We start from the raw sequence: 13,415 nt of genomic DNA, 5'->3' as shown, positions 1-13,415 counted from the left end.
GTTTCAAAACGTTAGACTAGGTAGGCTGCTGTAATTTTGGAAGCACGCTGCTGCCTGCCATTTTCTGACGGAGAGCGCTTGTGAGCAGGTTTATATACCGGGCCTTTCCTGGGATCGAAATGTGAGTGCGTCTCCGGCGCTTCCTGAACAGGCCAGCAGGTGGTAGTCTAGGAGAGGAACAGGTCTCATCCTTCTCCAGCCTTGGAGGGCAGAGAGAGAGCAGAAGGAATGTAGACTCAGCAATGTTCCCTCCTCTTCTCTGGAATCCCTAAGAATGGGATTTCCAAGGTTGTTCTTGCAAAACAGGTACTTGGGCACAGGGGGTATCTCCAAGAAGGAGCTAAAAATAATTTTGTGTATATGTATGATTATGGAGTATTCTCAAGTTCAAAAATTCTTTTTCTTTTATGGTGTCTAGAAATTCCACTGGTTTTGTATCTCTTTGCCCTGATTTCGATGACATGGCTTTGGGGAGGTCTGCACATGGCTTACAGACTCTTCTGGATGTTGGTTCTGTTCGTCATTTTCAACAGCCTGCAGGTAAGCCTCACGGTTGGGTTACAGCACACACGTGTCCTAGTGAACACAAGGCGTGGAGTTTCAACATCCAGGAATCAAGCATCCACACAGAGGTGAATTCATATGCACAAAACATCATGCAGAGTGTTAGATCAAAGTGGTAAAGATTGTGTTAAACTTTTTTAACACCTTAAATATGGCCGGGCTTCTAACTGGCTGCTGCTGCTAAGTCGCTTCAGTTGTATCTGACTCTGTGCGACCCCATAGACAGCAGCCCACCAGGCTCCCCCGTCCCTGGGATTCTCCAGGAAAGAACACTGGAGTGGGTTGCCATTGCCTTCTCCGTCTAACTTGCTGGTTATACAAATAGAAAGACATAAAATCTTTTTACCCTCCTTCATTTTGACAACACCTAAGTAACTACAAAAACATGTTTCTTTTTCAGCGGGATTGATGTTTATAAACTTTACAGATGGCAGCTATCTAGGGCACATGCATATATTTGGACTGGGTTTGTGTCTAAAAATTAGATCAGCTGAGAGTGAAATAACAATGATGGTCAAGCAGTTCCCTATTAAGTCTGATACTTGGTGTTTTGGTTCACTGAAAATGATTGACATCCTCCAAGTCTGGCAATGCCTAGCTTAAGTTAGCTTTGTGAACATGTTTGGATAGCATAACTAGGAATTATATAACTAACAAAAATTAAAACTGACTTTTTTGTGCTTTTGTTAAATGGAAAAAAAGTTGCACCCTGAAATTAGCAAATGGAACAAATGAACTCATTTTTTTTTCTTATTTTCCAAAGTAAAAAGATTTGCTTGTAGACTCAAGCAGTCTCTTGAATTTATCAAGGATTTCTCTAAACAGCCCTTGTTTGGATCACCATCTTATAAAAAAACCTCTGTAGAGAAAATATTAGGATTATAACACACAACTGAAGTATGACTCAAACCATATTTAAGTTTGCTTTTTCTGAGACAGGTTCATTAATGAGATCATATTTAACAAGGCGGTGCCTAATCAGATCAGAATATCAATTTAGGGAGGGGAAAAATACAAAGTAGCTTAAACATTTGGAATCAGGTTGATACAAGTTGACATACAGACATCTCTCAATAGAGTTATAATCGAGTACCCAGTACTGGCACAGTGATGCCAGTGCTGCCATTACGAGGACGAAGATGACAGCCCTGCTCCTCTAGGGTCTGATGATTCAGGGAGTAAGCAAACAATCAGCTGTAAGGGTATACTGTGGCAGGTGCCATGTAAACACAGTGTTATGAGAGCAGAGTGGAGGACTTGTTTGCTCCTGCCCGGGCTAGTGTTTGAGCTGAGCCCCAGAGATTAGCCACTCAGGTCAGAGGCCCTGTCTTGGTCACCTTTGAATCCCTGGGCCTAACAGAACTAATACCAAAGTCTACACTGACAGCCTACAGATGTGTTTTGTTTGGTGAACACACAATGGTACACAGGACAGGGTTTAAAAAAAATTTTTTTTAATGTTTTCTCAATTTTAAAATTTCACATCAAAACCTGAATGTCTGGCTTTTCTTTAATGGCAGTCTTTGTATGGCAGCAATTTTCAAGTCCTGAGTAGACGTTGCCCTCTTTGGATGTTATACTCGAGATATCTCATTCATTTTACCCACTCTAGTTAGTGTCACCTTTGTGTGTCAGGCGCTTAATCATGTCCGACTCTATGCAACCCCTTGGACTGTAGCCCGTGAGGCCCCTCTGTCCATGGGATTCTCCAGGCAAGAATACTGGAGTGGGTTGCCATTTCTTCTCCAGGGGATGTTCCCAACCCAGGGATTGAACCTGGGTCTTCTGCATTGCAGGCGGATTCTTTACCATCTGAGCTATAGGGAAGTCCCATAAGTGACAAGGAGACATAGTTGGGTATTTCAGGCAGAGAGTACAGTATTAGACTAGGCTGCAGAATGGAAACGTGGTTAGTCTTGCCTACATGTAGGGAAGGAAGAAAGTTTATGCAGCTAGAAAAGTTGTGGTGGGAGAGGAGACAGAAGGCTGGGTTGTCTTAATTGCCATGTTTCCATGCTCAGAATGGGATGATAAACTTCAGCCTTTAGGTAAAGGGAAACTGTCAAAGTTGAGTTTTTTGTTTTTTAAATTTGGGGCATTTTTAAAAATTTGGGATAGGAATGACATGCTCATACCTACTCTTTAGAAGGATAGCTGGAAATGTTTAGGAGGGTGTTGAAAAGCAGAGCGCTCCAGGCAGGAAAGCTATTGTCATATTCCAGCCTATACTGTTCGGGAGTGAGCCTGAGAATAGAGATAGGCGACAGACAGCTTTGAGAACATTATAGAGATAAACATTGATGCAATTTGGTTTCGACACTTAAATGTAGGAGTTGGGGGCTCCCCAGGTGGTGCCAATGATAAAGAACCCACCTGCCAACAGAGGAGACGTAAGAGACCCAAGTTCGATCCTTGGATCGGGGAGATTCTCTGGAGGAGGGCATGGCAACCCACTCCAGTATTCTTGCCTGGAGAATCCCATGGACAGAGGAGCCTGGCGGGCTGCAGTCCATAGGGTCACACAGAGTCAGACACGACTGAAGTGACTTAGCATGCACCAGGTGTTAGAGAGCCACGTCTCCTAGAGATCTTCACTCAGGTACATGGCTGGGCACTGACTCCTTTGGTCAACATGGAAATTACATCAGGAGAAAGTCCTGGGGAATATGCAGTGGAGTTGGTGAGATTTGGGAGACTTTGGTAAAACTAACCAATGTTTTAGTAAGCAGGCGAATGAAAGGGAATCAAGATACAGTGGTTTGGAACTTTTGGAAGAAAAGAAAGCTTCAAAAGAAGACCCCTAACTCTGTCCAGTTAGCAGAGAAGTGAAATAGGATAAGAAGAGGGCAGTGTGGTCCAGTGCCCTGGTCCCTGAACTGGAATGTCAGCAGAGGCAAACAAAGGACTTATTAAGACACAGATGGTAGGCCCCACACCCAGCATTTCTGATACCATAGGTCAGGGTGAGGCCTGAGAATCTGCATTTCTGAAAGTTCTGGGTAATGCGGACGCAGCTACTCTGGAAAGCAGTTTGAGAACCACTGGTTCAAGTAAGTGTGACTGCAACTCCACAGCCTGCTATCTGGTTGACTTCAGCTGAGTCACAGGTATTTACCCAGTTCTACTTTCTTCATCTATGAAAAGAGAATAAAGAACATTCAAGATTACAGTGTGATTGAATTAAATAGCATAATGTGTGTAAAGCACACAGTACCTCATACATAAAGAACAGGGTTTTAGTTGCGGCTCCCTTCTGTCCTCTAAGTGCCTCCTCAACCAAATTTCAGTATAAAGGGCAGTCATCAGGTATCTTTGGAGAAATAGCAGAAACTAGCTAGTTCTCCCGGAGAAGGCAATGGCACCCCACTCCAGTACTCTTGCCTGGAAAATCCCATGGACGGAGGAGCCTGGTGGGCTGAAGTCCATGGGGTTGTGAAGAGTCGGACATGACTGAGCGACTTCACTTTCACTTTTCACTTTCATGCATTGGAGAAGGAAATGGCAACCCACTCCAGTGTCCTTGCCTGGAGAATCCCAGGGACGGGGGAGCCTGGTGGGCTGCTGTCTATGGGGTCCCACAGAGTCGGACACGACTGAAGCAACTTAGCAGCAGCAGCAGTAGCAGCAGGGTTTTTTGTTTGTTTGTGTTATTCAAGACGTTTAATGGAGAAAGCAATAGCTTAGGAAGGAAGGTTGGCTGGTGCAAAGGACATTTGGGAGTTTGGTTTTCTTGTGAAAAGAACTACTGAAAACCAGAGGAAAGACTCATTGCCTTGGCAAGATCACGGACAGGGCAGGGAGAACAGAAGAGATACACGGTCTGTCCGAGGGAGGCCCAGACGGGTTTCTTTCTCCGAGGCTCAGGAAAGAAGGAAGGACAGGAGTACCCGAGAAACTATTATGGAGCTGAAATTGTGAAAAGCTGGAGTTTGTATCCAGTGCTCCCTCTTATCTGTGAAAGGCAAACAGCAAGGACGTTTGTTGAGAGGACGTTTGTTGGCTTAAAAGCTTGAGGTAAAAATAGTAAAAGGTAAGGAGCAGGTTCTAGGCAGGATGTAAATAGCAAACTATGGTGAGTTGGAAGATGGTCAAGGCATGACTGTCTAGAACTTGGTGGGATTCAGGTTGGACACCTGATTGTAATTCAGCAGTTAATTACATAAATTATGCCCTGAGATGAAAATGGTAGCCATTGTAACCTCTCCAGCAACACACACAAGGAAAAGGTTTATTAAGCTGTTATGGAGGGTGGAGGTTTGGTAGTAAAGGAGGATGGTTGAGCATTGAACTGTATTTCATGAGAAGATATAAAAGGAATTGTTATGGTTTCTTTCTTTGAGGAACTGAAAACAAGCTAAGTATAAGCAATAACTAAAAATATTTCAAACGCCTGTTAAATGAGCTTCCTTCCATCTCTGTGGCACCACTGAAGCTATGACTTTGTATCACTGATGCTGGGTATCTGGAGCTTTGGCACATTCTTAGTACCAGTGCTGAGTCAGAGCTAAAATGAGCACCTGTGAAGAAACACCTGGAAAACATGGTTTCTCTAGGGTTTATTAAGGTTCATTTAATGTATTAACTATCTCATGTCTTCACCTTGGGCATTTGCATGGTATATGGCTATATAGTAGTAAATGTATTCCATGAAAACTTAACATTTTTTTTTTTTTTTTACTGAACTTCGTATTTTCTTATTGGCTTTTGTCAACACCTGTGACCACAGAAGTATATTATGTATCTTACACTTGGCTTTTATATTTTGCTCAGAGGTTATTACTGCCTCACTTTTTAATCCAGTGTATTATGTCAGCTTAATCCAGTTTATTATGTCAGCTTATCCGGTTTATTATATTCAGGTGCTCTGAAACTGACGGATGGAGGTATATTTCTATAATATTCTGATTTTTGATGTATATTATTGGATACAATTTTAAAAAGAAAACCTGATTACTTGAAATATTATCAGAAATTTCTCGATCACTTTCTCAAGATTCAGGGTTGAACTTCCAAACTTCTGTTTGAGCATTTTAAGAAAATGTATATGAAATACTTTCTAAAGAGTGATAGATGTCAATGCAAAAATGATATTAAAAAAGTTATTCTAAATATGTCAACTGTTATTTTTATTGTTTTTCCTTAAACTCTAAGACATTTTTTTCCCCAAGAGCTTAACTTTAATTCATTTTTAAATTTTATATGTGTGTGTTATTTACATCTTCTTGATAAAAAAAAAATTAAACTGTTGAGTATCAAGAGTGAGCAGAGCATAGAAAATGAAGGGGGAAATGTCCTCTAAGTTTATTCCCTAGGATTTTTTTTGTAATTCTAGGGGTTTCTTGTTAGCATGTCAGAATGTTTATGGTATCTGGTTTTTTTTTTTCCACTTCCCTATGATGTGCTTGATGTGTGAATGTAAGGTGAACACATCCTGATTTTCAGGGAATAAAGCAGGGAATACACTACGAAAGACTTAAATTACCCTCACCCTAGGTCACTGATTATCTGAAAATCAATCATAGGGTGACAGGTCCTCTGGCCATGCCTGAGTCATGAGCAGATGCTAACGGTGGAAAGATGTGTTGCTCTCACGAAAACCACATGCAATGGAATTCCCACCAGAAGAAAAGAGTCTCTTACCAATAGAATGGTAACAGGGCTAGGAGACCAAAGTAACACCTGTCCACTAAGCCTATTTCTATATTTTCTTGTTCAGTGATGTAAGTTCAGACAAGGCCAAGTACAGCTGCTGTCAGACTATTAGAAAACGTAGTCAGCGTGACACTGGTATATTACGAATATCCTTAGGATCCATTGTAAACCAAGTGTGTCTCCATTGTCCACAGAAAGTTATAAAGGACTGTATTTAATGTTTTTCTTGGTTCTCTTATCCATTAATTTGGTAATTTATATTTTTAAAAGCTAAAAATGGAGCTTATGATTTCTTTTTATATAATTATATTTATGTTTAGTTGATTGGTGATTGCTTTACAATATTGGTATGCTTTCTGTCATACATCAACTTGAATTAGCCATAGGTAGACATATGTCCCCAGCCTCTTGAACCTCCCTCCCACCTCCCACCCTCCCCCACACCTCTAGGTTGTTACAGAAGCCCCGTTTGAGTTCCCTGAGTCGTACAGCAAATTCCCATGGGCTGTTTTACATATGTTAGTGTGTATGCTCCCGTGCCGCTCTCTCCATATATCTCACCCTCTCCTTCCTCTCCCCAGCCCTTGTCCATCAGTCTGTTCTCTACATCTACATCTCCACTGCTGCCCTGCAATAGGTTCATCAGCACCATCTTTCTAGATTCCATATATATGCGTTACTATATGATATTTCTTTTTCTCTTTCTGACTGACTTCACTCTGTATAATATGCTCTAGGTTCATCCACCTCATTAGAACCGACTCAGATGTGTTCCTTTTTATGGATGAGTAGTATTTCGTTGTATATATGTACCATAGCTTCTTTATATATCCGTCTGTCAATGGGCATCTAGGTTGCTTCCATGTCCTAGCTATTGTAAATACTGATGCCATGAACATTGGAGTACATATATCTTTTTCCGTTTTGGTTTCCTTGGGGTATATGCCTAGAAGTGGTATTGCTGGATCGTATGGGAAATAGACGGGGAAACAGTGGAAACAGTGTCAGACTTTATTTTTGGGGGCTCCAAAATCACTGCAGATGGTGACTGCAGCCATGAAATTAAAAGATGCTTACTCCTTAGAAGGAATGTTATGACCAACCTAGATAGCATATTCAAAAGCAGAGACATTACTTTGCCAACAAAGGTCCATCTAGTCAAGGCTATGGTTTTTCCAGTGGTCGTGTAGGGATGGGAGAGTTGGACTGTGAAGAAAGCTGAGCGCCGAAGAATTGATGCTTTTGAACTGTGATGTTGGAGAAGACTCTTGAGAGTCCCTTGGACTGCAAGGAGATCCAACCAGTCCATCCTAAAGGAGACCAGTCCTGGGTGTTCATTGGAAGGGCTGATGCTGAAGCTGAAAGTCCAATACTTTGGCCACCTCATGTGAAGTGTTGACTCATTGGAAAAGACCCTGATGCTGGGAGGGATTGGGGGCAGGAGGAGAAGGGGACAACAGAGGATGAGATGGTTGGATGGCATCACCAACTCGATGGACATGAGTTTGGGTAAACTCTGGGAGTTGGTGATGGACAGGGAGGCCTGGCGTGCTGCAATTCATGGGGTCACAAAGAGTCGGACACGACTGAGTGAACTGAACTGAACTGATGGTAGTTTTATTCCTAGTTTTTTAAGGAATCTTCATACCGTCTTCATAGTGGCTGTATCAAGTTATGTTCCCACTAGCAATGCAAGACGGAGAGGGCAATGGCACCCCACTCCAGTACTTTTGCCTAAAAAATCCCATGGACGGAGGAGCCTGGTAGGCTGCAGTCCATGGGGTCGCTGACACAACTGAGCGACTTCTCTTTCACTTTTCACTTTCATGCATTGGAGAGGGAAATGGCAGCCCATTCCAGTGTTCTTGCCTGGAGAATCCCAGGGACAGGAAGCCTGGTGGGCTGCCGTCTATGGGGTCGCACAGAGTCGGACACGACTAAAGCGGCGCAGCAGCAGCAGCAGTGCAAGAGGGTTCCCTTTCTCCAAACCCTCTCCAGCACTTGTTGCTTGTCGATTGCTTGATGATGGCCATTCAAACCAGTGTGAGGTGATAATTCATTGTAGTTTTGATTTGCATTCAGTTGCTCAGTCATGTCCAACTCTTTGCGACCCCCTGGACTATGCAGCCCATGGAATTCTCCAGACCAGAATACTGGAGTGGGTAGCCTTTCCCTTCTCCAGCAGATCTTCCCAACCCAGGAGTTGAACTGGGGTCCCCTGCACTGTAGGCAGATTCTTAACCAGCTGAGCTATCAGGGAAGCTTTTCTGGTAGAGCTTATCATTTCTAAGTAGAATTGTGCTGAAAGTTATAGGTGACAACTTTCTTAAAATGTTTAGTCCAAGCTATATCACATTTGTGTAAACCATTAAAGGAAGTAATTACTAAGTTTGATACTCTGCTGTATCACTAGTAGAACCCTATCAATCATTATACTGTTGAAACAGCTACTGTCTAAACCCCCTGCAAGTGTTCCAGGGGACCTGGCAGCTGAAAGGCTCATGCTTGGCTAGACAGAGAGCCTCCAGCAACTGCTCCAGCACTCGTCCTACAATCTGAGGAGTTGGTACCTATGCCGCACTCTAAACATTGTTTGCATCGCACCTAGAATAACTGTGTCCTAAAATACATTTCTATTTTTAACCTGAACCACTCAGCTTCAAACTTAAACACAGCGTATATTCCAGGCTTCTCTAGGGCTCTCCCATTTACACAGTCAAAATTTCACCGACTGATAATCTTATCAGGGAATCCTGAGTAAGATAATGAGGGTAGCCAGCAGTAAAGAGGCATGAGCTTCTTGGAGATGGTGAAAAATAAGTTTTGGGAGCTGATTCATATACGGAGAAGAACCTTTCCAAAAGCTGAAATGCATTCTTCTTGGAATGCATAAGTTGGCAAGGGAGCAGAACTTTACATAGCATGGGGATATGACACTTCTCAGTATGTGAGTTACGAGACCACATTCTTCAGAGCCTTACTTGACTGTCTCTCTGTAACTGACTTAAACTTGTTCGTTTATGCGAGCATCTGGTCTCGAGATGCTCCCTGGCAGTTTTTGAGTCATTCCCTATTTCAGAGAAGGCAGTTACAACATGGAATTTGTAGCTAAAAATATATAGCCTGTATTCAAATTTAAGGTCAGCTGGTTAAAATCATTTTCATTCCTAGTCCCACATCTTAAACAGCTAAATGGCTAGGGAAATAAGTGCCTAGTTCTCAGAGGTGGGAACCGTTTCTCATACATTTTAGAAAAGATAATTGTTCTTTGGTGGCCACTCGAGTGCCTTGAACACATAAAACATTTTCCTTCTACTGAAAAATAGTGTTTCTTTTCTTTTTCTCCCTTTTCTTTCCCTCCCTCCTCCATTCCTTCCCTCTCTGTCTACCTTCTTTCCTCTATTCTTTTCTTGTGTGTCTCTGTGTTAGTTGCTCAGTTGTGTCTGACTCTTTGAAACCCCATGGACTGCAGCCTGCCTGGCTCCTCTGTCCATGGGATTCTCCAGGCAAGAATGCTGGAGTGGGTTGCCATTCCCTTCTCCAGGGGATCTTCCTGACCTAGGAATTGAATCCAGGTCTCCTGCATTGCAGGCAAATGCTTCACTGTCTGAGCCACCAGGGAAGCCCCTTCCTTCCTTGCTTTCTATCTACTGCTTGTTGTTTTATGTTGAAGTTCAGCTTTAAAACTAAAGCCATCTTTCATGAAGAGATTTTCCCAATAAAAGTAGTCCTTGAGGTATCACAAGAAATGGAATATGTTTCCTTTCACACGAAAAGGTACAGAGTTCTTTGCAAATGGAATAGAAAAGAACATTAATAATCCTCTGTTAATTTTCTTCTCACAATTCCCATTTAGCATCCAGAGAGCTTCAGTGCAGGTGTCTGCTTAGATCCAGTACATATTTAGTCTTGGCTGCTTCCTTTTGCGGATAAACAGCTCTTGGGAAATACACATTGTTAAATAATCAGTTACAGAGGACTAATTGTTTCAAGGCACTCCCTTTGCCATTGCTTTCCAACAGTCAGCAGTAATAAGAAATGTCACTTTGTTTCCATTGGAGACTAGCACATGAACTATTCATGAAGAGTGGAAAAGCAGTCCTCCCAGAAAGCCCTGGAATAAACATGTAGAAGCCAGGGGAGGTTGGGACTGTATCACTGATTTGTCCCAGAACCATGTCAAGTTCAGTGGAAAAAAATTAACTACACTTGTTTTGGAGAGTGAAATTCAGAAACTAATGAATGCCTCGTGTGCTCTTCAGAACATCCCAGAACATTTCTATAACTTTACAAATAAATATACAGAAGCTAAGACAAGGAGATACATTTGAATTGTCCTGACTGGGTCATGCCACTCTGTTCAGTAGCATCTGGGCTGGCGAAATATTAATATCCTTGGGCTTTCATGCAATACACTTCTTACTCCATTTGACAGTGAACAACAGCATTACCTTTTCATTAACTTGTTGATTGGCCAAGCAGGGCCCTTAAGACAGACTGCAGGATTTTTACTTTTTTTGTGCTGGGTTCGCTAAATAAAAAGTGTCAGGATCTGATCTGCCAGTGAATGTCTTCTACAAATACAGGTTTAGACATGATGGGATTGAATAGACTACCTTTTGATAACTGGTTCCATCCTTGCAAAGCAGGTACCCCTATTTCTCCTTCCCCAGTCCCATCTGAGTTTTTTACTTGGTGGTTTTTTCATTTCTAAGTTTTTCCTGTGCCCTCTATGACCACATTTTTTGCAGTTTTAACTGTGGCTTCTTGGGCTCTGTGGGTCTTTACTTTACCTGCAAAAAGACCTAGCATGCTCTGATTCCGAAATATCAAACCTATAGGAATTAAAGTAAGCAAGATACATACCACCCCTTGTTAAAAGAGTTTGAGGAGCAAACAATGAACGTTCGGGCCAATTTTTCCCCAATCATTCAGACTCTTTGCCTTGGTGTTAATTTATCATTTTTCCAGGGTCTAAAATTCTGTTTTTATCTCACATATTACTCAGATATTGGGGTGGGGAGAATACATCTTTTTATAAATACATGCATATTTTATGATAACATTCTTTCATATTAAGCTGTCAGATGTAGTAGAAAGAAAAAAGTGAAAGTGAAGTCTCTCAGTCGGGTCCGACTCTTTGTGACCCCATGGACTGTAGCCTACCAGACTTCTATGTCCATGGAATTTTCCAGGCAAGAATACTGGAGTGGGTTTCCATTTCCTTCTCCAGGAGATCTTCCTGACCCAGGGGTTGAACCCGGGTCTCCCTCATTGTAGGCAGACGCTTTACCGTCTGAGCCACCAGGGAAGTCATAGTAGAAAGAAAATACAATTAAGTGTCTGCCAAAAGACTTGGCGTCTCTGAGCTTTAGTTAGCTAATACTTTCCAAAGGGAGATGCTGATTCTCACCCTCAGTTTTGTCCTAAGTATTATATAAATTTATATATATGTGAAATTGGTAAACTACATGATGTTTTACAAAGTCCCGCAAGTGAATAAATGAACAAAAAGAAATGTTTGTCTCAGAAGCTGTATGAAATCAACGAGAGGCCAGAGAGGAAGTTTTGTAAGCGCAGTCTTTTTTGTTAATTGAAGCTTAGTTGATTTACAGAGTTGTGTTAATTTCTGCTGTACAGCAAAGGGGTTCAGTTGTATTCTTTTTAAATCTTCTTTTCCATTGTGGTTTATCACAGGATATTGAATGTAGCTCTCTGTGCTAGACTGTTGTTTATCCTTTGTATATACGCTAGTTTGGGTCTGCTAATCCCCAACTCTGTCTCAATTCCTCCCTCACCTCCCACTCCCCCAAGCCTGTTCTCTGTGTCTGCCACAGCTCAGTCTTTAAATCCCCTCTTCAGCCAGTGGCTCACCCCACGAAAGGTCTCATCCCCTCATAGGTATTCCCCTCCTGCAGTCCTTTGTGATCACACTCACAGTGTTTGGCTTACAACATAGATCTGTTGTCATCATTCGTCTGCTTTTAAATGTGTAGGACACGCCTCAGGTTTCAAATAAGTCACTTATGTGGGCAGACAGGTTTATTGTGAGACTCCAAGGATTGGTGGGGACTGTAGAAGAATCCAACAGTACAGCCTCCTCCCCAAAGCATGCAGATGAGAAAAGCAAATATTGCGTGGGCCAAACGAAAGTTTTGGCAGGTAAACTCTCATAGGTGGCAGTCATGTGCAACTCCTGTATACAAAATTTAATTTCCTTCTCTAAAGAGGGTTTAATTTTTCTTTTGGAAGCCAAGTGGAATATAGGCCAATCACCTCTTTGGTCCAGGCACTGTGGGTTTCAGGCATTGCGATGGTTAATCCACTTATGGTCTTCGCCCTCTCTTGGGGCAAGCTCAAAGTTTGTTCAGGGTACCAAAGTGACTCAGCTGAAAGCCGATCATGTTTCCTGGAACTCCTGCTCAGCAGTCTTGGGACACCATTGTTTCATTCCCTGGTACTATGAAACTGCTAGATTCTCTGCTTGGTTTGTGAGCATCTGAGCAGCTACTTTCTACTTAGTTTCTTAGCCTTTCAGCCAACACGCAGGCAGCTTCAGCTGTGGCAAATGCCTTTCCCATTCCCTTTTTCTCGGGAGTCTTGGCCCCTCAAGTCCTGGGTGCTTTAGTAGATTTGAACTCTATTTTTTGTCTCCGCAACCTAGTCACATGGCAGTAAGTTCCAGGCTACAACTTTCTGTTTGGCCTCTGGGCATCTCATTTTGCATTGGAAAATTCCCTGAAGAAAAAAAAGAAATGCTCCCCACTCAGTCGGTTTTGCTTTTCTCTAGGATCTTGGTCCCTCGAATACTAGCTGTTTGGATGCCCCCCTCCTGCTGTTTTGATACTCTATTTGTTGTTGTTTTGTTATTGTGGTTATGTATCTGAAAGTGCATTCTCCAGCTCGTAGAACTGTGCTCAATGAGAGCTCATCAGATATAAACTCTACTAGAGCCAGGAACAAGTCTCAAATTCATCTCACCAAATTTCTAATAAATGTTTAACATAAACAGAATTCACATTAATAAATGAAGATATTTAAAGTCACTGCAGTTCATCACATATCTAATGGATATCTCTTAAAACATATGCACTGGGCTGCTGCTCCTGACAACATCAATGAGGAAGCCTGAATAAGCATTAAGGTCAACTGATGAGGTGTGTTTTTTGTCTTGTATATCATCAGTATATGTACACACA

The 13,415-nt window shown here is 42.2% G+C and overlaps 1 protein-coding gene across 2 annotated transcripts in view; it reads left to right on the top strand.

Annotated features, from left to right (window-relative positions):
• The window catches only part of ADGRV1 (adhesion G protein-coupled receptor V1), a 541,641-nt gene that overhangs the window by 471,809 nt on the left and 56,417 nt on the right, over positions 1–13,415 (top strand). For both annotated transcript variants that reach the window (XM_027545616.1, XM_027545615.1), the window contains one exon: positions 419–540. In XM_027545616.1, the coding sequence (XP_027401417.1) occupies positions 419–540 (122 nt within the window). The remainder of the gene's footprint in view (positions 1–418; positions 541–13,415) is intronic.

This window comes from Bos indicus x Bos taurus, chromosome 7 (genome assembly GCF_003369695.1).
Source record: "Bos indicus x Bos taurus breed Angus x Brahman F1 hybrid chromosome 7, Bos_hybrid_MaternalHap_v2.0, whole genome shotgun sequence".
NCBI classification, from domain to species: Eukaryota; Metazoa; Chordata; class Mammalia; order Artiodactyla; family Bovidae; genus Bos; species Bos indicus x Bos taurus.
This window is presented reverse-complemented; position numbering and strand designations above follow the sequence as displayed.